We start from the raw sequence: 21,030 nt of genomic DNA, 5'->3' as shown, positions 1-21,030 counted from the left end.
GTATAAACACATACTTTTTCAAGTTAGGTCTCAAAAGTTTCAGAATTACTTGAAACGCCATGAAAACATAAAATTATCAAGTGTTATATTTTAACGAAATCTTTATAAAACTAGCACGTAGTATTTACTTTATTATAAATAATGTTTAAATAAATCTGTCGTGCTAGAACGAAATAATTGAACATTTAAATTGATGGCTGAACGGCGACTGACATGGAACGGATATGCAAGCACGCTGAATGATTTATTAATGTACCACCATGATCATAGATATGTAAACATATGGATAAGTAACACATGGACGTGATATTTTGTGTGCAATCGGGTAACTCAATTGTTAAAGAATGAAAAAAAATTAAATTATTATATTTATGGTAGCACTGCATTTTGACAGATGTATGTTACGATGGTAGCCAAAAGTAAACACCCCTAGTAAACACATTATTTCATAAACTTTTACATATTTTTCAATTAAATGTTCATCTATTGTTATTTAGAGTTGGTGAATATTAAATTGTAGATTCAATTCTCAATATGCCATTACCTCCAGCCTTAGCCGCAAGATTAGCCAAACGGGGTATAGCTGTACCACAAAATGAACAACCCGGTATGTTTGAACTCTGAATAAAAAAATGAAATATTTGTCATTTATTAACGCAAGAAAGTCATGTAATCACGGTTATTGTGAACAAGGTGAAGTAGAAAAATTTAAAGAATTTGAATTTGATCACACTTTTTAGAAGTATGTAATATATGTACGTACTAAAATCTCTTAACTTTATTATCTCATTTTAAGTAATTAAAATCTCAAAGTTATTTATAACAGTAAATATATAAATGTATTTACCACTTAATGTCTGGTCCTTAATATGGATATTTTCGAATTTCTTTGCTACCAGAGGCTCAAATACTTCCCAATTGATAACAAAAAATTCTTTGAAAGTTTTAGCTCTGAACTTTGTTATAAATTTTTTATTTATGATCAAAATGAACAAATACAACGTTGTTTTCAAAATTTCTTATATTTGTCGTTAAGTTATAGATTTCTAAAAAGAAGTTGGAATTTTACCCATGTAATTTCCATAAGAAACTTTGGTTGGAGTGCAGACTATCTTAAAGTTAAACTTTCAGAGAGTTTTTTTGTATCATTTTAAATGAGCCCTTGGGAGCAAAAAAATCCAAAATATCCTTATTAAGGACCACACTAACATGTATATATATTTTTCTTTTATTATTTTGCAGTTTGCAATAAAAAAAGCAAACTTATGCTAAAATGTACAAATAATTGTGATTGTTATGTAGAGAATGATAATTAATTATTTCACATTTTTAACTCAAAAATTTATTAATTTCTATCCAGTTGAACCAACTGAAGAAATTATTGCCGAGGATTATGATGAAACTGCACCCACAAATCCACAAAAAGAAATTCCAGTAAAGTCATATATTCCAGCAGAAAAAGATTATGAATTTGATTTAGATATTAATTTCAAAATAAAAGGATATGAAAATTGTCCTAATAAATACAACATTTACCACGATTGTTCACATTATTGTGTAAAAAAGTGGAAAAACGGTCATACAGAACCTGATGTAAAGTATTTGGAAAAGAAAATGAGGATGCTTATGAAGTATCCATTGCCAGATAATTGGAAAGAAGTTTATGACAAAGGAGTGTAAGTACAATATATGAACAATAAAATTATATTGTACTTATCAACATAATTTTTTATTTTCTTAGTGGGAGACACTATTATTGGGACACATCAAATGACTTGGTGTCCTGGTTGCCACCAGCACATCCAAAAGCAATAATTACAGAAAGTGCATCAGCATTAAGAGAGGAGCGGTTGATGAAAGAAGGTGATGAAAGTGATGACAGCGGTGCAGGCAGTAGTGAGGAGGAATCTACCGTTTCCAAATATGATTCTAAACGGGAAGAAAAGGTAAGTTATCCTTAAATAAAGAATAACAATTGTACTATACTATTGATAATATGTTTAGGTATATATAAAAATGCAAAATATTCAATGTAAATGAAATTGCCTTCGTGCTTGAAAATTTAAAAACTAACTGTAAGTGGAATTCTGTCTTAAGGCAATTAAGGCATCGTGCCTTAAGGCAAATTGCTGGAACTTCCCGTACCAAAAATTATTATTTTTTTAAAAACGATTAACATTTTTGAAAAAAATTTACTTTGAAAAAATAAGATTTTTGAGAAACTATAAATTGGACAAAAAATTACTTTTTTAAAAAAAAAAATTAAAAAAAAAAATTTAATTTATTATTATTTAATACTTATTGTTAAAATCTCTATAAAATATCTGATAATTTGATGTGCATATGTCTAATGATTTGATGTGCATATGTGATAATGATTTTTGACTGCCAAATGGCTCATTTTTTTACTTTTTCCTCCATATCTCCGAAACCGCTAGACCTACCTTCATGAAAATTTTATCGATTCTTCATCTTGTCAATACAAGTGAAATGTTTTTTGAATTATTCAAATCGGACGCTCAGTTCTCTTAAAAACTGAGTTACCGTTTTCGGCACTTTTTGCCCCGTATCTTCGGAACGGCTAGACCTGACTTCACCAAAAACTAATCAGCACGTCTCCTTATCAATACGAATCGAATGTTTTTTGAATTATTCAAATCGGTTGATCCGTGTTCCCGAAATCGTCGACGAAAATTTGTATCAGCACATACATACACATACGTACGTACATACACATACACACACACACACACACACACACACACACTTACATCCATTTTTTCTAAGGTATGCCAAAATGTTCAGAAACCTCTGAAACAAACATATATAAAAATTTTCATTTTTGATTTTTTTGCGATTACTATAACTTGCCCTATGGGAAGTTAATAATATCAAACTGTTTGTTATTACAATAAATATTTAATTCTTTTTGCTTATTTCAATAAATTTCGAAGTAAAAATAATGAAAATTACCTCATTACCAACAGTCTGGTCGAGAATTCAAAAGGCCGCACCCCCCGCAGCAAGAGTCAAAGTCTTCAAAACGCGCCCGACAACAAGAAAGAGTAAAAAGTACGCCCTTAGATCCTATGGATCCCTCTTCCTATTCTGATGTGCCTAGAGGCAATTGGGCATCGGGACTTCAGAACCAGACAGAAGCAAAAACTGGTGTTGACACAACTGCCAGCGGTTCACTATATCAAATGAGGCCATATCCTAGTCCTGGAGCTATCCTTTCCGCAAATAATAAAAATAAACCTCCTGCTGAAGATAGTGGAAAGAAATCAATTATGTATCCACAACTACCTGATGAAGATGACGATTAAAATGTAAAAGATTAGATAATGTGAAATAAATATTTATTTTTAAGTGAGTTTTTGTTATAGATAATTTTTTGTGTGTATAATACTGTGTACTAAGTATTAAAAAATATATTTATTTGAAATTGAAACCATTTGAAAACTATATTTTTATCTCAATATGCTAAAAAAAGTAGAGCATAATTATTTTAATAACTGCAGGAATCAACAAAAGTTTGTGTCACTATGCAAGATTCATTTGTAATTTATTATTTCAAAATATAGAAATGCTAAAAGCAATTTGAGGGCCGGCTTTATAGATCCACTTGTGTCCGAACATGAAATTATTTTTCTTGCAAATACTAGAAGATATAATACGTTAATATGATTTCAGAATTATTGCAAGCAGTGCAGGTTAATTGATTTTGTGCTTTTAAAAAACATTCCAATGTATGTATAATTGTTCAATATACTCAATAACAAGTTTAATTATTAATACTTAGTAACATATAAAATACATTCCAAATCAAAATCTACTAATAATTCTAAATTGAATTCTCTTTTCATTATATTTCTTTATTACATTTTATTTTCTTTTCAATGTATATTTTTCTACATAAACTTATAATATAATTGTTGCATATTTTTCCATATATAAAATTCATCAAAATGCTCAAGTTAAAAATTGTTCAATAAAACAGTTCAGAGATAAAAAAATATAAAATTTGATAATACATAAGCATCCAAACCTGAACAAATTTGTAACATAGTACGAGATCAAACCATTTAGTATAAGCTCCCCAGTTATATTAGCTATATATTAGTATTGCAATCAATTTCTTAAGCCTGGTCTTCGTTTAGTTGCTTGTGTCGGCTGTGCAGGTTGAGCCATTTTCAAATGTTCAATAACAGTTGATATTTTTTCTAATCTTTCTCTCAACTTAGGTGGTAGATCATCTTCTGGCCTAAAATGTGCCGCATACCCACCAACAGCATAATGAATACCAGCACCAGGAGATATTGGAGGTACTGTTAGAACAGCACCATCATTGTATTGAACTTGAACTTCGCCAGAAAGCAGCTGTTTAAAATAAGAATCAGATAATTGAGTATTAAAAATTTGGTTATAATAAACTAATTTTTATAACATATTATTTTTTTATCCTGAATTATTATTATTTTAACATGTTTCTTTATAAACAAATAATTGTCTTTTATTGAGTCAGAGTTGTTTGTGCTTAGCCATTTATATTTATAAAGAAAGATCATATAATGAACTAATATTCAAGAGAAATTTATATGCTCTGAATTGATTAAAAACATTGTAAATTTTATGTTTTGTTGTGTTCCTAAATAATTCTTTGTGTATCATATGACTAAATATTTCAAAACCATAAAATATTCTTAATCAAAATACTTCCACAGAAAGTTCTGTTTTCAGAAGTATTATCATAATCTTATTGTATAATAAATTAGTAACAATTGTAAAAACAGTTTACTACTCACTTCCTCTAAGAAAAAGGTGATAGATTATGAATTAACTGATTTAATTATATAAACATTCCTTACTTGTGTTGCTACGCCTATGCCAGGTACTTGTACGCTTCTAGGAGAAGATGTGTGAGTTGGGTGTACTCTTCTTGCAGCTTGATTGCGAACATTGGACATACCGGCAGTTATTGCAAAGTTACTTGGAGGCTCAGAACGGGTTGCACTCACTGTGGATGATGTCGTACAAAACTGAGGCGTTGTCTGTAATAATTTAGTTTTTCTCATTTGCTACAATACACAGTGAATGTACTCCTACATAACGTAATAGATATAAAATATGTACATTGTTATATATATATATATATATATATATATATATATATATAAAGGATTCAATAATTAATTGCATCACCAATTAATTAAATTACGCCAAAATTAAATTTTATTCAAACTACTTGTGGCATTTTGCCTCAAGGCAAGTTGCATGAAATTTCCCACATTAATAAATAATAAACTTAATAAGAAATCAATACATAAATATACAAGTGATTTATAAGTATACCTAGTTACTGTAAAGCATTATAATGTAAAAAACTATTGCAGATTATTCAATATAGATCAATTTTATTTATTACACATTATTGAAAAACGAACTCCTAACACCTAAATAGAACATGCCTAATACATACAGAGAGTATTTTCTAAAGCGAGGCCTATTAATCCAACCTTTAATTAATTTTTGTAATTAAACCATTTTTGATAGGACTGTAATATTTTCGAATTTTTATTTAAGACCTGGTACATAATCGCAAATCAAGTTTGAATATATTTTTTAACCGATTCGAAAACTAATCAGCACAATTTTATATTTCCAAAATCGGTTCATAATTTGGCTAAAACATGGCCAAACATTTCCCACCTTTCTGCTAATTCTAGAGAAATGGCTGAGCCGGTCGCATAAAAAAACTAACCAACGCGAGTGCTTATCATGTTTCATTGAATGGCTTTTAAATTTTTGATATCGGTTTTACCATTTTTTCAAAAGAAAAATTGTCGATGAAAGATAATAGTAATATTTTAGTATGTTTTATACGACCATAATATCTATCGCCAAAAAATGTTTCATAAAAATCGACAAAAAATTGTTTTTTAACATTTAATTACAAGAAATCGGCCCGGCCGATCTTTACCAAAAACTAATCGGCATGATTCCTAACCACTATTTTCGAACATATTTTAAAATCAATTCATAATTACGTGATAAAAACGGACGATAAATTTTTCACTTTTCAGCTGATTTTAAAGAAACGGCATGACCGAACGTCACGCAAAACTGATAAAAAAGCTAATCCTTATCGAGTTACATCGAATGGAGTTCAAATTTTTAAATCGGTTCAGCCGTTTTTGAGAAAACGTTGACAAAAGGGTAAAAAATCGGTTCACAAACACATGAGAAATATTTTATCATTCTCATTCCATTTACAAATACTCATCCAAAAGCTGATTGTATGTATGTTTATTAATAGTTTATTGTTTATTAATAGTTATGTAATAGTTTATTTTAAAAAATGATACATTATTTTTTTATATTGCTGAATATTAAAGTAAAAATCTACAAGAAGTGATATAATAATAATCTTACTAATAAAATATACTTACAAATTCAGTTAAATCCTTATGCTCCAAATGTGGAAAATTTTCTTTATTTGCATCCAATTTATCAGTACTGGCTGGTGGTCGTTTACCTACCACTATTGGAAAATTTTGACCACAAGGATTATTCCATGATAAGAGAGAATCCAAACGCTGACACTGTTTCATGCACTGAAAACATTGAAAGAATAAAATATCATTGTTTTGAATTAGAATAACCAGGAATAATGATCACAAACCACAATTTGTTTTATAGTTTTACACCATTAAAAGAAACCATTTACAATAATTAGGTTCATGGCCAAGATATTCAAAAATTCAACTAAAACAAATTTGCAAAAATTGAAAATTAACATAAATTTATTTACTTCAAGAAAGTGTTCCCACATGTTTCTCATATCAGGATTAGATAAGTTTGGTGTCTGGTCATAAGGACATAAATATGGGCATTGATCCGGTATGGTAATTTTGATACCCTCTACAGCATTTTTAGATATTTTACTACCTATAAAAGACAAGAATAATATAGAAAATAAACATTATAATAATTTCGGATTTAAATAATTAAAAAATTATTTTATAAATTCTTACCATCATAGAAGCAAGCCTCAAAATCAGCTCCAGTTTCCATTAATTGGAATTTGGTCAATCTGCTATAAAATGTGACTTTGGGTGTTTTAGCCTTAACAAGATTGATAAATCGAACTGCATAAAGATATTTACGACAATGCTGATCAGGTAGAGTTTCATAACCAAACAAAGAATCAGTACCAGAAGAAGGCAAAGGCGGAGGCTCAGAAGAAACACGTACACCTCTAAAATATTTCAACTTAATTATATTGAAGAATATTAAAATATTGTAAATGCTAATTCTTTCACATTTTACAAAGTCTCCTACATTTATTTTGCAAAATCAGTTTTTAAGCGTAATTATTCTGGATTTCAAGTTTTATTTTGAAATGAATTATGGCAACAAAAATAGCATTAGTTTTCTAAAAGTTTATGGCTATAATTCTTACAAAAAAACTAACTAATGTGGGTGTTTATAAAGTTCATCGAATGGAAATCAAATATAAGTCATTGAATTGAAAGAAAGTCATTTAAACTATCTTTGAGATGGTGATCAACTGAGTAATAGTAATTTGAAATTTAATTTTCACAACTACATAATAACAATAATCATTATAAATTCCAACATAATAGTATAAGTACAAACCTCAACTAAACAGAGAAATAGGAAGTGTAACTAAAACTTATTTTTCTTTTTAAGAATAACCTATGATTTTAAAGTGAATATCTTAATGCATTTACACTGATAATAAAAAAAAAATTAAGATAAATAATACCTTAATTTTTATTAGCACTCAACTTAAATATCTTCTATTTTATAGCAATAAAGGCACTTACTTAAGCAACTGAAAATCTTCTAAAAATATTGATGAAATCATATGCAGTTAGTTTTTAAAAAGTAATTTTAACTTATTCAAATAACAAATGCCAATTTTAATTATTTTTCATCCAAATTAATATCATACTCATATTTAACGTACCTTCCTTCATCAGGTTGATACAAAACCACTCGAAGTCCATCATCAGAAATCCTACAAACATCAGTAACTTTTTCCTCTTTAGTGCGACCTCTTTTTTTAATGAACTCAATTACAACTTCTCCTAAAACACGGTTTAGAGATATGTATAATTTTGGTATTATAATAATAAATAAAATTATAGAATAGGATATACCTGTAGTTATGATACTAAGTATGGCATTTTTTGTTCTATGCCTTGTCGCCTGTAATCGTATTGTATTTAAAGGTGGCACACCAATTCTTTCATTAAATGGATAATCGTCTGTAAAAAAAATCAATTTTATAGAAAACTAATTGATAAATAACAAACAAACAAATTAAATTTATCAAGTACATACATATCCATTATAATGTATTTGTAAATGATATTGGTGCTATTAATTAATTAGATGCCTATTCACTATATGTCATGCTGTTTATCAGTTGATTTAGAAATAGATCATATGAAAAAAAGGTAACTAACATGTTAATATACACCTAAGTCTGTTTTTACACGGTCTTTTTGTACACGGTTTTGATATAACACGGTTTGAAAATTGAATATTTTTAATTTTTTTACACGAATTTATTCCATTTAGCACGATTTGAAATTTTATGTACCTAAATTTTTTTTGTCAAATTAAATTCTTGCGAAGTATGTTCATATCACAAAAAAGTATTTATGAAAGAAAAAAGTCTGAAACCATCGATAGTATCGATAGTTTGCGAACACTAGCTTAAAGATTTAAGTGAATTCCCCTTTAGCGCGTACAAACAATTTTTACTAGTCAAAGCAAATGTGAATAGCACTAATTTAATTCTTGTTCTTAAAAATTCTTGTTTTTCACCAATTTTAATAGGTTTTAGAGATTAGGAACAAATCACCCATTTTTGTATAAGATCAATGTCTTTTTTTACACGTTTTTTTTTTACACGGATTCTTCTGGAACCAATCTCCTTGTAAAAACAGACTTAGGTGTATTTGAGATATTTAAATATCATTTGATGTCCGCAAGTAAAGAGCACCCTTAAATACTTAAAATAAAGTGTAGAAACATTTACAATAGGGTCAAAGTAATTGTTAAATATAATAGGTCAATATGTTGTATCGAGTATCAATAAGAATCAACCTCACATATTAATTTTTACAGAAGCAAGTACATAAATCTATAGAAATAATTCTTTTAGGCACAACATACATTATACCAAAAAATAAATAATATAATAATATAATTTACCTTCAGAAAAATTTTCATTGGAACTTGTAGCACCAGGAGTCATACCACAATCTCTATTGAAGTTGTGTTGGTCTTGTTGAGATTCATAGCCTTGGGTGGTACTTGATGGAACAGTACCGATACTGTTACAGTCAACATTTAACATATGTTGTTCAGATTCGTAACCTGTAATAAAATAATAATTCTAAATATAATTTGAAGGTTTTAAACATTAACATAAATTACAAAAATGAGACTTGGCGTAAAATGAGATATAAATTTTAATTATTAATCCTTAAATATGCATTTTTATAATATTTACAAATACCAAAAATGTTTACAAATTGCAATAACTCATAATAATTAACTTCCCGAAGTAGAAGTTTGTTTTCGCAAGAAAATCCGATTTGCTAAGTTTTTTTTTTCGACATTTCAAGTCATTCTGAATCGTTTGAAACCAAAATGAGGCAAAGTATTTGTGTCTGTGTATGTAATCCATAACTAAAACTTTCATCGATGTTTTCTCAAAAACAGCTTTACCGACTACACAAAATTTATAAGCCAATAAATTCGATAAAACGCAGTATGGACACACGTTGGTTATATTTCCGCGACGATCGGCCTTGCCGTTTTTTAATAGCAAATTATATCGTCCACGTTTTAGCCAAAAATTCTGATCCGATTTTGAAATATCAAAAATTATTTGAAAGATATCATTTTTAGATCGTGCTGATTAGTTTTTGACAAAAATCATTAAAGTCGCTTCCTTGTAATTGATTTAAAATTTTTTTTTTCGGCGAATTTAATGAAACGATAGACTGACTTTAATGAACATACTAAAATATTATAGTGACCCTATAGAAAAAAGGGAATTAATTATAAAAATTAATTAAAATTTGGATTAATCGACCCTAGTATTTTAAAAAAAGCCCATGGATAAGATATGTGTTAATTTTTCAATAATGTTTATTAAGAAAAAATGGTTCAAAATTGAATAATCAGCAATAGTTTCTCCCATCATAGATCTCCAAATTAATCAAATTTTATTAAGCATATTGAAAGGTTCATGCAACTTCTCTTAATAGCAAAATGCTACTTACAACTAGTTTCAAATATATTTTACACTCACCACGAACAGGCTGTGCATTATTATAAGCAATTGCTTGCTCACTAGAGTGTTTATGTTGCTTATAATGCTGCATTTTGCCTTCTAAACAATTCGGTTTAGCATCTTTAGCTCGAAATCTGTTTTGAGGAATTCTTGGCGTCTCTGAATAATAAAAATTTGTATTATAACTAAAAATTTTACCAAAGTAATTTTTGACAACAAATTTTTAGATGTTTTTTGTGAAGTAATCAAACAAATGAAATAATACTGACGAATGCAAAATTTTACATAAAATTTGAAAAAAATTTAAAATTACTTTTATATCTTCACTAAATTAAAATAATTAAAAAAAACCTTAGATTATGATAAAACAAATTAATTAAATCAAATAAAAAAAAAGTTCTGTGCATTGGAACTTTGGTTTTACAATTTTATTGTTATTTATTTATTTTATATGAAATACATTATCAAGTTTCAGAAATGGTAGTTAAATGATTTTTTACTGTAATTTATTATGATCCTAGAGACTCATAACATTAAGCTAATAAGTATAGAGAATTTAATAGTTTATTCTGAACAGATAATAAACATTAATAATGTTAGGAAGTACTGTAGATGAAAATCAAAATAATTCTACAGAGTTCCATAATCATTTTGTGAACTGTTAGTTATTGACATATGATGATATTAATTCAATAATAAGTAGATTTTGTCAAATAATAATTACCTTGCATACAACTGTCAATATTTATGTTCTCTCCAAAGTAATTTACTTCATTCCCAATATTTATCTTTCTTTCACTAACAATAGCATTTTGAGTAAACTTCTTTCCAAGAGCCGCAATTCCACCAGGATCAATTTGTTTTTTATTAGTGCAAAAGTCATATTTATTCATACCAGTACTAGGATTTTGTCTAGTAAATACTTCTCTGACTTCATTTGTATCTGGTTTATTGTAAATTTGTCTTCTGGTTTTGCAAATTGGGTCATCACAATCGCAATATCTCTGATGAATTGAGTGAGTCGTTTTAACTTTATTTCCTGGTACAGATGTTTGTTTTGGTGCATCCAAACCATATCTATCTAATCCCATATTATTATTTGATTGTTGGCTATTTTTCATGAATTCTCGGTGTAAGGAATTGCTTTGTCGATTTAATGAAAAATTATTGTTTAATGATCCATAACAAGAACCTACAGAATATTCATTCTTGCAATTAGATTGATATAGCATATTTGATTTTGCTTCAGACATTGTTAAACATTCTTCTGATTGAGACCTAAAAATCAAATAAAGAATTATATATTATATATTCTTTTGAAATTTTATTTTGAATATAGTTCTTGATTTGATAAATATTATATAAGCCTTGAAAACCCAATAAAATTTTAACTAAAAAATCAAGAAATCATCATTAAATATAGAGGTAATTATTATTGTTGGAGTAGATTTCTGTTCAACTTTAAATGTTGAAATGTATTCATAAAAAATAGAACCATTTAATAAATGTATTCACTATTGAATAAAGCTGCAAGTGCTATTGTCCTTACCGACAACTTCCAAATTTAGTTGAATCCCCATATCTGTTTGTGGAGTAACCATCACTGCTCATTGTATGCATTCCACTATCCTGACTTGAAGAAGAATTAGTATTTTGATGTTGTTGCAAAATCTTACGCTGATCTTTTGTCAATGGTTTGGAAAATACTTTGTGTGCAGAAACAGACTTTGTCATAAAAGGATGGACCATAATCTCAGGTAGGGTTATCCTATTCACAGGATTTTTTTTCAATAACTTTTGAATTAAATCTTTTGCTTCTGATGATAATTGTGATGGCAACTGAAAATTCAAACAAAAAGGTGAGTATTATGTTTGAACAATTCTTGTAACTAAAATATTTGTCTTTATATTACTAATAATTGAAGCAGTTTTTTATCATTACCATAGAAATAATTTGACTACATTATATTTATTTATGTGTGAATATAGTTATAAATGAATAAATATATATATATATATATATATATATATATATATATTAGGGTGGTCCTTAAAATGGCCATTTTCGAATTTCCTTGCTCCCAGGGGCTCAAATGGTTCCAAATAGATAAAAAACAATTCTCTGAAAGTTTTAGCTCTTAATATTAACGTTTAGATAGAGCGCAATTCAGTCAAAGTTTGTATGGAAAGAGCATGGAAAAAATTTTGAAAATTAAAAAAAAATGTGTTAGGTATAACTTAGCGACAAATGAATGAGTTTTATTCATTCATTTGTTTGCTAAATTACATCTAAAAAACATTTTTAAAATTTTTGAAAATTTTTCCATGCTATTTCCATACAAAACTTTGATTGAATTGCGCTCTATCTAAACATTAATATTAAGAGCTAAAACTTTCAGAGAATTGTTTTTTATCTATTTGGAACCATTTGAGACCCTGGGAGCAAAGAAATTCGAAAATGACCATTTTAAGGACCACCCTAATATATATATATATATATATATATATATATATATATATATGTATATATATATATATATATATATATATATATATATATGTGTGTGTGTGTGTGTAGAATGTAAGTAATTCATTATATATTTCTACTTACAACATAGTCTGCCATAACAATTTTAGTTAGAGTACTTTTGACTGTTTCTGTATCGAAAGGCGGTCGCCCAACCAACAGGGTGTACAACATGCAACCAAGGCCCCAAATATCTGCTGCTGGCCCATGCGATGTTCTAGATGCCACTTCTGGTGAAATATAATTTGGTGTACCACACATAGTAAAATTTTTCTGAGTTGTATCAGGTTTCGCATGTTTTGCTAATCCAAAATCTCCAATTTTCTAAAATAAAGAAATCAGTATCTCTATAATATATTTAAAATATAGCTGATATGAAATTTCAAGAAAACTAATACCAAATGTTTTTATTTCAAAGAATTAAGCATCCAAGCCTGTTCATGAATCTAGTAAAATGTATTATATTTGAATCATGTAAAATAAATATTAGCTAAAATTTGATTCCTTTTATGAAGATTAACTCATGAAATATACCATTTTTAAAAATGCATTTGGTAGATTTAATTTTATTGAAAGAATATAAAGGTAACTTATATTAATCTATTTTCATAATTTTGGAAAATAATAAAATAAACTATGAAAACTAGAAATAGATGGGTGATTAAAATTATGTAAAATACTTGCAAAAGATATCCTATTATATATAAAATGTTAAGAAAGCAGAAAATTACCACATGCATATCATGGGATAGCAACAAATTTGATAAAGATAAATCTCTGTGAAGAATTCCTTGTGAATGTAAATAATACAATCCATCAACAACCTGTCTCATTATACGGGATGCTTCAACATCCGACATCACCTGCAAAAAAAGTCTTATTATATATCTTAAATTCATTAATAATGAATTTGTTATTTCATCAAGATTCTACTTATTTATGCAAATTTTACTTATTATTTTACTTATATTTATTAGACATTTAATAATAAATAAATTTCATTTTTGATTTGATTGAAAGTTAAAAAAACTATTTAAAAACAAGTAACATCTTACACTATAATTTAAAGTTTATTATTCATTGTTCTAGAATTTTTTAAATTATGTTTTTATTATATTTTTTCATTATAATATTAAAATATCTTATTCTAGACAATAAGCCTAAAAATGGATAATAGCTAATTCCGAAATATTTAAAATAAATACTAACTTTCAAGAAACCTTTTTATTTTCATTTAGGTTTCTTGTTCAAAATGCAAATACAACTATAACTAATATATAACTATAATATATATATATATATATATATATATATATATATATATATCAAAATGATTTACAAATTTACTGCTGTACCATATTATTTTTCTTAAAATATCTCTGTAATTCTCCATTCTGAGCTAGTTCGAGTACAAGATAAACATACTGTGAATCTTCAAAAAATGTATACAACTCAATAATAGCAGGATGTTTCAAGCGAGTATGAATTTTAATTTCTTCTCGAACACGTTCAACCATACCCGCTTCTTCTGTTAATCTTCTGTTTATCTAAAATTTGAATTGTAATAAATAAAATTGAAATAATGACACTTTGACAAGGTTCAAAATAATCATTCCATTAGAAAGAATTCTAGGAAGTACGTTGTAGAAAGATTAATAAAATATTTTTATTGAAATAATGTTGATTTATATATGCTAAATATAATTAAAATAATATAATAAATATAATATTGATATGGCAATAAAATGGGTAATAACTAATATTATAATCGAGACAGAAAACAGCATATGGGACATCAAATACTAAATGTTAATTACCATTTTGATAGCAACTTCTATTCCTGTTTGTCGACATCTTGCTTTATATACTGTTGCAAAACCACCTTTACCAAGAGGCTCTTTCGCTATATCGTAATCCTACAAACATAATATTCTTTAAATAATAGAATTATATGAGAAAAACTCAAACACATCAACACATAGTTTGACATCAACAAGTGTTTTAACGGCCATCGGAACGATGCTTACATCAATTCTTTCACTAAAACTAATTATTCCTTTAGTCATCTTGGAAAATTATATAAAATTGTAAAACATTAAAAACTACTATAAAAATATATTTAATCTCTAGTATAAAAAGTAGAAAAAATTGATAAAAACTTGGTCATTTTAAATATTTGATGTTTATAGACATTTCGCCATAACCTACGCCAGAGATGTTAAACAAAGCATATTTCGAGAGGATCACTTCTGAAAGAAATTATGTTGCCGCATTTTTGTGACAGGTGAATTTTATTATTTTTTATTGAATTTTTATTTATATAATTTAATAGGCATCTAAATGTTGTATAATCAAATTGATTTAAAATAAAATATCACATTGTTAATATGTCAGGCTGCCGCATCGTCACAGCGAATTTACAATCCCCATGCTCTCTACTTTTGAATTATGTTTCATCTATGCTTTTAAAATATTTTGAATTCGAGCGGTTATTTCAAATTTCGAAAGATATTCAGTTAAAATAAATATTAATCATGATTCATGAACTACTTGGTATTGGTATTTTGCCTTGAGGTAAGTTACATGATATGTCCGGATATGTGTAAATGATCGAGTTAATCAATAAAAAATAAATTAATTTATGAGTGATTAAAGTATTCCGACTGGATTTATTACACATCGAAAACGATCGAACACGTTATCTCAGAGTATTTTCTAAAAGGAAATTTTCAAAAATCAATCATTTTTATAATTGAACCAATTTCCGTAGGACTTTTTTTGTTTAATAAGATCATTAAGACCATTATTTTGTTTAATAAGATCAAAAAAACACTCATTTTGTCAAACTTAAATTAAACTACTTGTACTTGTGTAATATTTCAGTAAGTTCTATAAGACTATGATACAAGAAAAATACTCGGTAGATTTTTACCTAAAACTAATCAGTATCATTCACAACTAATATCTTTCAAACAGTTTTTGATTTTTTAAAATCGATTTGGAATATGAGTTTAAACGCAGACGAAAATTTAACACTTTTTTTTCAAATTACAAAAACGGCTCGGCAGATTGTCGCACAAAACTTACGATAGTCCTCATTAATCTTAAGATTAAGATACATCAAATGGCTTTTAAATTTTTGAAATCGGTCCAGCCGTTTTTTGAGAAAACGTCGATTTACGGTAAAAAATCCGATCACACACAAACACACACACACATATTTTTTCCAAACTAGGTCTCATTTGATTCAGAATGGCTTGAAACGTCGAGAAAACATAAAATTAGCGAATCGGATTTTTTGATGAAAACACAAACTTCTTCTTCGGGAAGTTAAAGAATTCGATATGCCATTTTTCATTAGTTGGCCGAGATATCATTGAAAATATGCGAAAACTCACTTTTCTATGTACTTTTTCTAAACCGTAAGAATTATCGATATAATTTAAAATAATTTTTAATTAGTATCATTCGAAAGCCTTTAGATTTTTCTTATATTACCCAAAATATTGTTTATTTTTAGAGGTAGTACAAATCAAAAGTTGAAGAAATCTTGGCAATTTAAATTCATAACGGGAATACTCGTGAAAGTTTTCCAAGAAATATTGTTTGCAAAATGTTTGAAAGATGCACATGGGCAGGAAATAATTAAGGTTAATAAATTTTACACAGAAGCTGAAAATTTAAAAACCTCAAATGAATTCTTTAGCGCGAGCAACATTAAACTGCAACTCTTGTATTGAGTTGGTTGGTTATCAACATCTTCAACCGACAATATATACATTTAGTGTAATGTTTAAACTTTCTAATACTTATTTTTCATAAAAATTAAAATCATTTAAATACTATTGAAAAATTATAGTAATTTAAATTACTAATTAATTAATTAGAAAACTTTGAATATCTTATCTCTGAATTTTAGAAGTAACAATACACATATGTATTAAAATGATAAAATTTCTTTACTTACATTAATTAATCTAAAAAACAAGGACCATAAAGATATATTCTGCAGAATTACAATTCAATATTAAGATTCATATGTCGATTAATTGATTTATTCCTTGCTGTATAAAAAAACATATCTGTGATAAGAAGTTTACTGGCTTCAAACAAGTAACATCAGTATACTCAGTAGATACCTACATAGCAACAAATTAAAACATTATGAACAATAAAAAAATTCAAATAGATTAGTTATCAGTTTCATATATGCACTTAATACCATATCGCAATGGTATTCATATATCACAAAATCTTTTTGACTCCAGACAATAATACTTTAAAATTGATAAACTTGTTCTTATATATTTATATTTGCACACGGCACTAATTGTAAAATATGTACACTGTCAACTTAAATATATAATTTGTGCAATTCGTATAATTTATTAGTGAAAATAAATAATTACATTTTATTTGGGCTTGTAATTATTTTCTTAGAAGGTCAGTGTTATTCTTATAACGGATTTGGCATAGATTCTGATTAGAATCCCTTAGCGCACGGCTAAATTCTAAACGGCAGAAGATGTCCTGACAAATGTCTGCAGGATATCTACAAGCAGCCATTGTCGGTGCTATAATCCTAAGGACAAAGCACTTATCCTGAATGTTAGTTAGAATGTAGCATCCGTGTCGGATAGGATTTAATTATGTTAGATTTTTTTTACTTTTTAGATGAAATATACAAAATACAACGTTCATTGGAGCAGCCAGCTTTTTGATGCCTCTGAAACAGCAAACTTTGTCTCATGCGGCAAATTATCCAGAACGGTTTCTGGAATTTTTTATATACTAGTTTTATTCATAGTTTATAATATAGCATAAATATAGATTTATAAATTACCTGTAATGACATCGCAGAGCACAAGTTCACAAAATTTGTTTTTGCCTTTTCCTTTTGCCCAGCTAAATTCTTTGGCCAAACCATCATCAAAAATGGTTTTTAGCAGCTGGACTGTGACGGATTTGGCACTTTTTCCGCCTGTCCGTGCTAAATACAGAATCTAAAAAATTTTGGTTTAGTTTATAGTAAAGGTAATTAATAAAAATAAATTCATGTAAACTTGTAATTACCAATTGTGTTTTCACATCTTTGTTAAAAAAAATAGCCTCACATGTTCAAAGTTCTCCAAAGAACGTAGTGGAAAGCATAGCAACAGATCTTCAATTGGGCCGATGTCATTGGCCTAAAACCCAACTCCTTCATATGGTCGAGGACACTCTCAATGCTTAACAACCGCACCCTTTTCTCTTTCAGAAACACTCGAGAAACTAAAAGAGAAGCCGGCTGGGTAGAAATGTCAGCATTATAAAAAATATATTTGTATCAGTAACATAATATTTCAGATAGCATGCAGTACACAGAAAGCTTTAATTACCATTGTTAACATCTTCACCCCTTCTTTCAATCTGTGTGCTGTTACAGCCTGCTTTTGCAACAAAATGATGCATGGGTGGCGAATAAGCTGGCAGGATAGAAATATCAGCATTATAAAAAAATATATATTAGTACTACATAGTAACATAATATTTTAAATACCATGTAGTATATAGAAAGCTTTAATTACCATTGTTAATATCTACCCGCTTTCTACCTGTTTGCTGCAGCTTGCCCACGAAACAAAATGAGAAACGGGTGGTCACCATTACACTGATCTAAGGATGAGTGTTATACTTTTGCCCAATCTCTCCCCTGCTGAGGATTATCATACTCAAAACCAACATCTGAGTGCAACTCTGCTTCCCTTTGTCTCAATCTTGTTTTATGTAATCATCTATATAAATTATTATTATAAAATGTTAATTTCAACTCACCATAAAAAAACAATATCTTATTAAATGGAAATTTTGGGAAATGGCTTTTAATCTCTTCCATTTTTTCCACAGCTCTATCAAATGCCATGTCGGATTTAAAACGTAGCCAGAGTGCTGTACTATTCAAGAAATTATTATATTATAGCTATCTATCATCATACAAAGTTTCAACAATATCGTCAAAAACAATTATTCAACATTTATTTACGAAGAAACGGCCCAAACGATTTTTATCCAACATTAATCAACGCGATTCCCAACCAATAATAATTGCTATTGCTTATGTGGAGTGACTAAGGCGGAATAAAAGCACGCCATTATGGAGTGCAAAAAATAGGAAAAGGGTAGGCAAGAACTATGGAGGGAGCTAGTATGATAAAAAATCTCCCTCCCACATCATTTTATAACATTGCTGACAAAAAAAAGAATATATGGTGCGCTATATAAATATACAATCTAATAAAATAAAATTGTAAATTTAACTTGTAGAATGTATATGACTATACACGTGTAACAAAGTCAAAAATAAGCAATCGATTCAAAATTGTGGTCTCAAAATTGTCTAATTTTTTTACACTTTTCTGTTAAGTAATGACTTGACCGGTCATTGCAATAACTGACAAACGCTAGCACTTATCGAGCTACGTAGAATGGATTTAAAATTTTTGAAATCAATTTAGCCGTTTATTATAAAACGTTGACGACAGGTCAAAAATCGGCTAACATACACACACACACACACATAATTTTTCTAATTTGATCCCATTTGATTCAGAAACGTCGTGAAAACAAACATAAAACTAGCAAATCGGATTTTTACCTGAAAACTTAAACTTCTTCTTCGGGAAGTTAATATTTCCATTATGAATTACAATACAAAAACATCAAATAAATAAAGCAACCTTTATAGAATGAGCACTCTATGGTACTTTAAATTAAAAATTATTTGCAAGTTCCTATAAATTATATTTCATGTATTATTTACATAGATAAAGTATTGCATTTGGTACTTTCATGGAACTATGATCAACCAAAATAATATCATAAGCCTTAACAAATTCACATAAATTCTCTTTAGCTATGGCGTTTGGAATAAAACCAATTTTCAATACATTGTTATGTTTCATTCCTTCAGCCATCTCAATATCTGTTAAAGTATCTCCCATAAGAATAACGTTTGCACGTCCTTCCAACAATTTATAATGTTCCGTATTTTTCAATAATGATTCATTTTTATTCGTTGCATGTATTAACTGAGGAGCAAAACCATCGACCAAACCGTTTGTAATTTTTAAAAAATTTGATATGATAATTATATTCTTATAATTGATTTTTGCTACTTTTAGCATTGCATGAACGGTATTTCCCAGTCCAGCTGAAAATATTAAACAAGGAATCATTCTGTCATGCAAAGTTTTAAACATGTCTTCCACATTATCCCTTAAGGAATATTTATACCTTTCCGCCATATCCAATAATTCTTGTTCATGAAAAGGAAACCCTTTCGTAATGTTAGAAGCTTTTGTCCACCAATCACGCATGTATTTTTCTCTGAGTTGTTTAGGAAGCGATGTGTCCAACTCTGCTTTTTTATAAATCTTTTTAAATTTATGTGTCATGGTTCTGTAATCTTCAGGAACGCTGGGGCAATTTTTGAATAGTTCGAAGCTGGATGGAGTTGGTTCGCCATTATCGAGTGTATGCTTCGTGATCGTGAAGTCATAATCCGTGATCACATGCAAATGTTTGGCTCCATCACGAAATATGTTATTTAGTAGTTTTTCCACACTTTCTCTGTGTCTGATGAATATATTCGTGCCCCTTAGTTCTTTTATGCTACTTAATGGTACTTGCACATACGTGCTAAACCGGCGCATTAATATATTAATTTTGGTTGATAATCAACCAAAATATGAGTTTTATATAATATACCTTGTACCACAACTGACAATAATATTTTTAATATGGTGCGTTTTCAGTATTATTACATTTCGTAACCATGCATCTTTATATCAAACTAAAATATGTAGTAATTTTTTGGTTATTCCTTTTATGAAACTTGTGTTTTATCCAATCGAATATAAATTCGTATTTCATGAAACTTTATGAATTTTTCAACAACTCCAGCTTTGTTATCCTGATGATCTCGTCTTGAACAACCACTATAACACTACATCCGTCGTTTTGGTCAAAATATAAAGAAAATCATTAATTTGAGTTTAAGTTGTCAAAACAACTATATATATATTCAAATGTTTTGATAAATATAGTATCAAAAAATTTGATTTGTAATCATATCAAAAATTTCCGGTGTACCCATAGACCTTATAGTGTAATGTCTATGGGTGCA

At 28.2% G+C, this 21,030-nt stretch overlaps 3 protein-coding genes across 3 annotated transcripts; 1 reads left to right on the top strand and 2 right to left on the bottom strand.

Moving 5' to 3' along the window:
- The first annotated feature begins 386 nt into the window (after positions 1 to 386).
- LOC113385222 (polyglutamine-binding protein 1-like) lies at positions 387 to 3,331 on the top strand. The gene is made up of 4 exons (XM_026623044.1): positions 387 to 607; positions 1,361 to 1,676; positions 1,742 to 1,946; positions 2,988 to 3,331. Exons 1-4 carry the CDS (start codon positions 535 to 537, stop codon positions 3,324 to 3,326), a joined length of 933 nt encoding a protein of 310 aa, XP_026478829.1. The 5' UTR covers positions 387 to 534; the 3' UTR covers positions 3,327 to 3,331.
- Positions 3,332 to 3,994: 663 nt separating this feature from the next.
- LOC113384761 (serine/threonine-protein kinase PLK4-like) lies at positions 3,995 to 15,064 on the bottom strand. Its single transcript, XM_026622520.1, has 16 exons — positions 14,894 to 15,064; positions 14,684 to 14,782; positions 14,222 to 14,413; positions 13,598 to 13,729; positions 12,951 to 13,190; positions 11,889 to 12,178; positions 11,064 to 11,617; positions 10,358 to 10,498; positions 9,250 to 9,414; positions 8,187 to 8,294; positions 7,994 to 8,114; positions 7,035 to 7,258; positions 6,812 to 6,948; positions 6,450 to 6,614; positions 4,869 to 5,051; positions 3,995 to 4,380 (listed from the first exon to the last, which is right to left on the bottom strand). The coding sequence occupies exons 1-16, from the start codon at positions 14,930 to 14,932 to the stop codon at positions 4,132 to 4,134; spliced, it is 3,039 nt and encodes a 1,012-aa protein (XP_026478305.1). The 5' UTR covers positions 14,933 to 15,064; the 3' UTR covers positions 3,995 to 4,131.
- A 3,172-nt stretch (positions 15,065 to 18,236) lies between these two features.
- Positions 18,237 to 20,557, bottom strand: LOC113385564 (7-methylguanosine phosphate-specific 5'-nucleotidase-like). The gene is made up of 3 exons (XM_026623415.1): positions 20,021 to 20,557; positions 19,666 to 19,933; positions 18,237 to 18,331 (listed from the first exon to the last, which is right to left on the bottom strand). The coding sequence occupies exons 1-3, from the start codon at positions 20,555 to 20,557 to the stop codon at positions 18,237 to 18,239; spliced, it is 900 nt and encodes a 299-aa protein (XP_026479200.1).
- Positions 20,558 to 21,030: the final 473 nt, after the last annotated feature.

The sequence above is a fragment of the Ctenocephalides felis genome, unplaced genomic scaffold (genome assembly GCF_003426905.1).
Source record: "Ctenocephalides felis isolate EL2017-DRISC unplaced genomic scaffold, ASM342690v1 CF-g0.4_SCAFFOLD_03571, whole genome shotgun sequence".
In the NCBI taxonomy this organism is placed as follows: Eukaryota; Metazoa; Arthropoda; class Insecta; order Siphonaptera; family Pulicidae; genus Ctenocephalides; species Ctenocephalides felis.
The sequence above is the reverse complement of the archived record's forward strand: the minus strand, read 5'-3'. Positions and strand labels throughout refer to the sequence as shown.

Coding starts and splice junctions, on each gene's coding strand:
- LOC113385222 (XM_026623044.1), top strand. CDS start 535: ATGCCATTACCTCCAGCCTTAGCCGCAAGATTAGCCAAACGGGGTATA. Junction 1,677..1,741: donor GAAGTTTATGACAAAGGAGT/GTAAGTACAATA, acceptor TTATTTTCTTAG/TGGGAGACACTATTATTGGG. Junction 1,947..2,987: donor ATTCTAAACGGGAAGAAAAG/GTAAGTTATCCT, acceptor CATTACCAACAG/TCTGGTCGAGAATTCAAAAG.
- LOC113385564 (XM_026623415.1), bottom strand. CDS start 20,557: ATGCGCCGGTTTAGCACGTATGTGCAAGTACCATTAAGTAGCATAAAA. Junction 19,934..20,020: donor CCGTTCATGCAATGCTAAAA/GTAGCAAAAATC, acceptor TTTGCTCCTCAG/TTAATACATGCAACGAATAA. Junction 18,332..19,665: donor AAATGCAATACTTTATCTAT/GTAAATAATACA, acceptor CTATCCTGCCAG/CTTATTCGCCACCCATGCAT.
- LOC113384761 (XM_026622520.1), bottom strand. CDS start 14,932: ATGACTAAAGGAATAATTAGTTTTAGTGAAAGAATTGAT. Junction 8,295..9,249: donor CAATGAAAATTTTTCTGAAG/GTAAATTATATT, acceptor TTTTTTTTACAG/ACGATTATCCATTTAATGAA. Junction 4,381..4,868: donor GCATAGGCGTAGCAACACAA/GTAAGGAATGTT, acceptor TATTTTAAACAG/CTGCTTTCTGGCGAAGTTCA.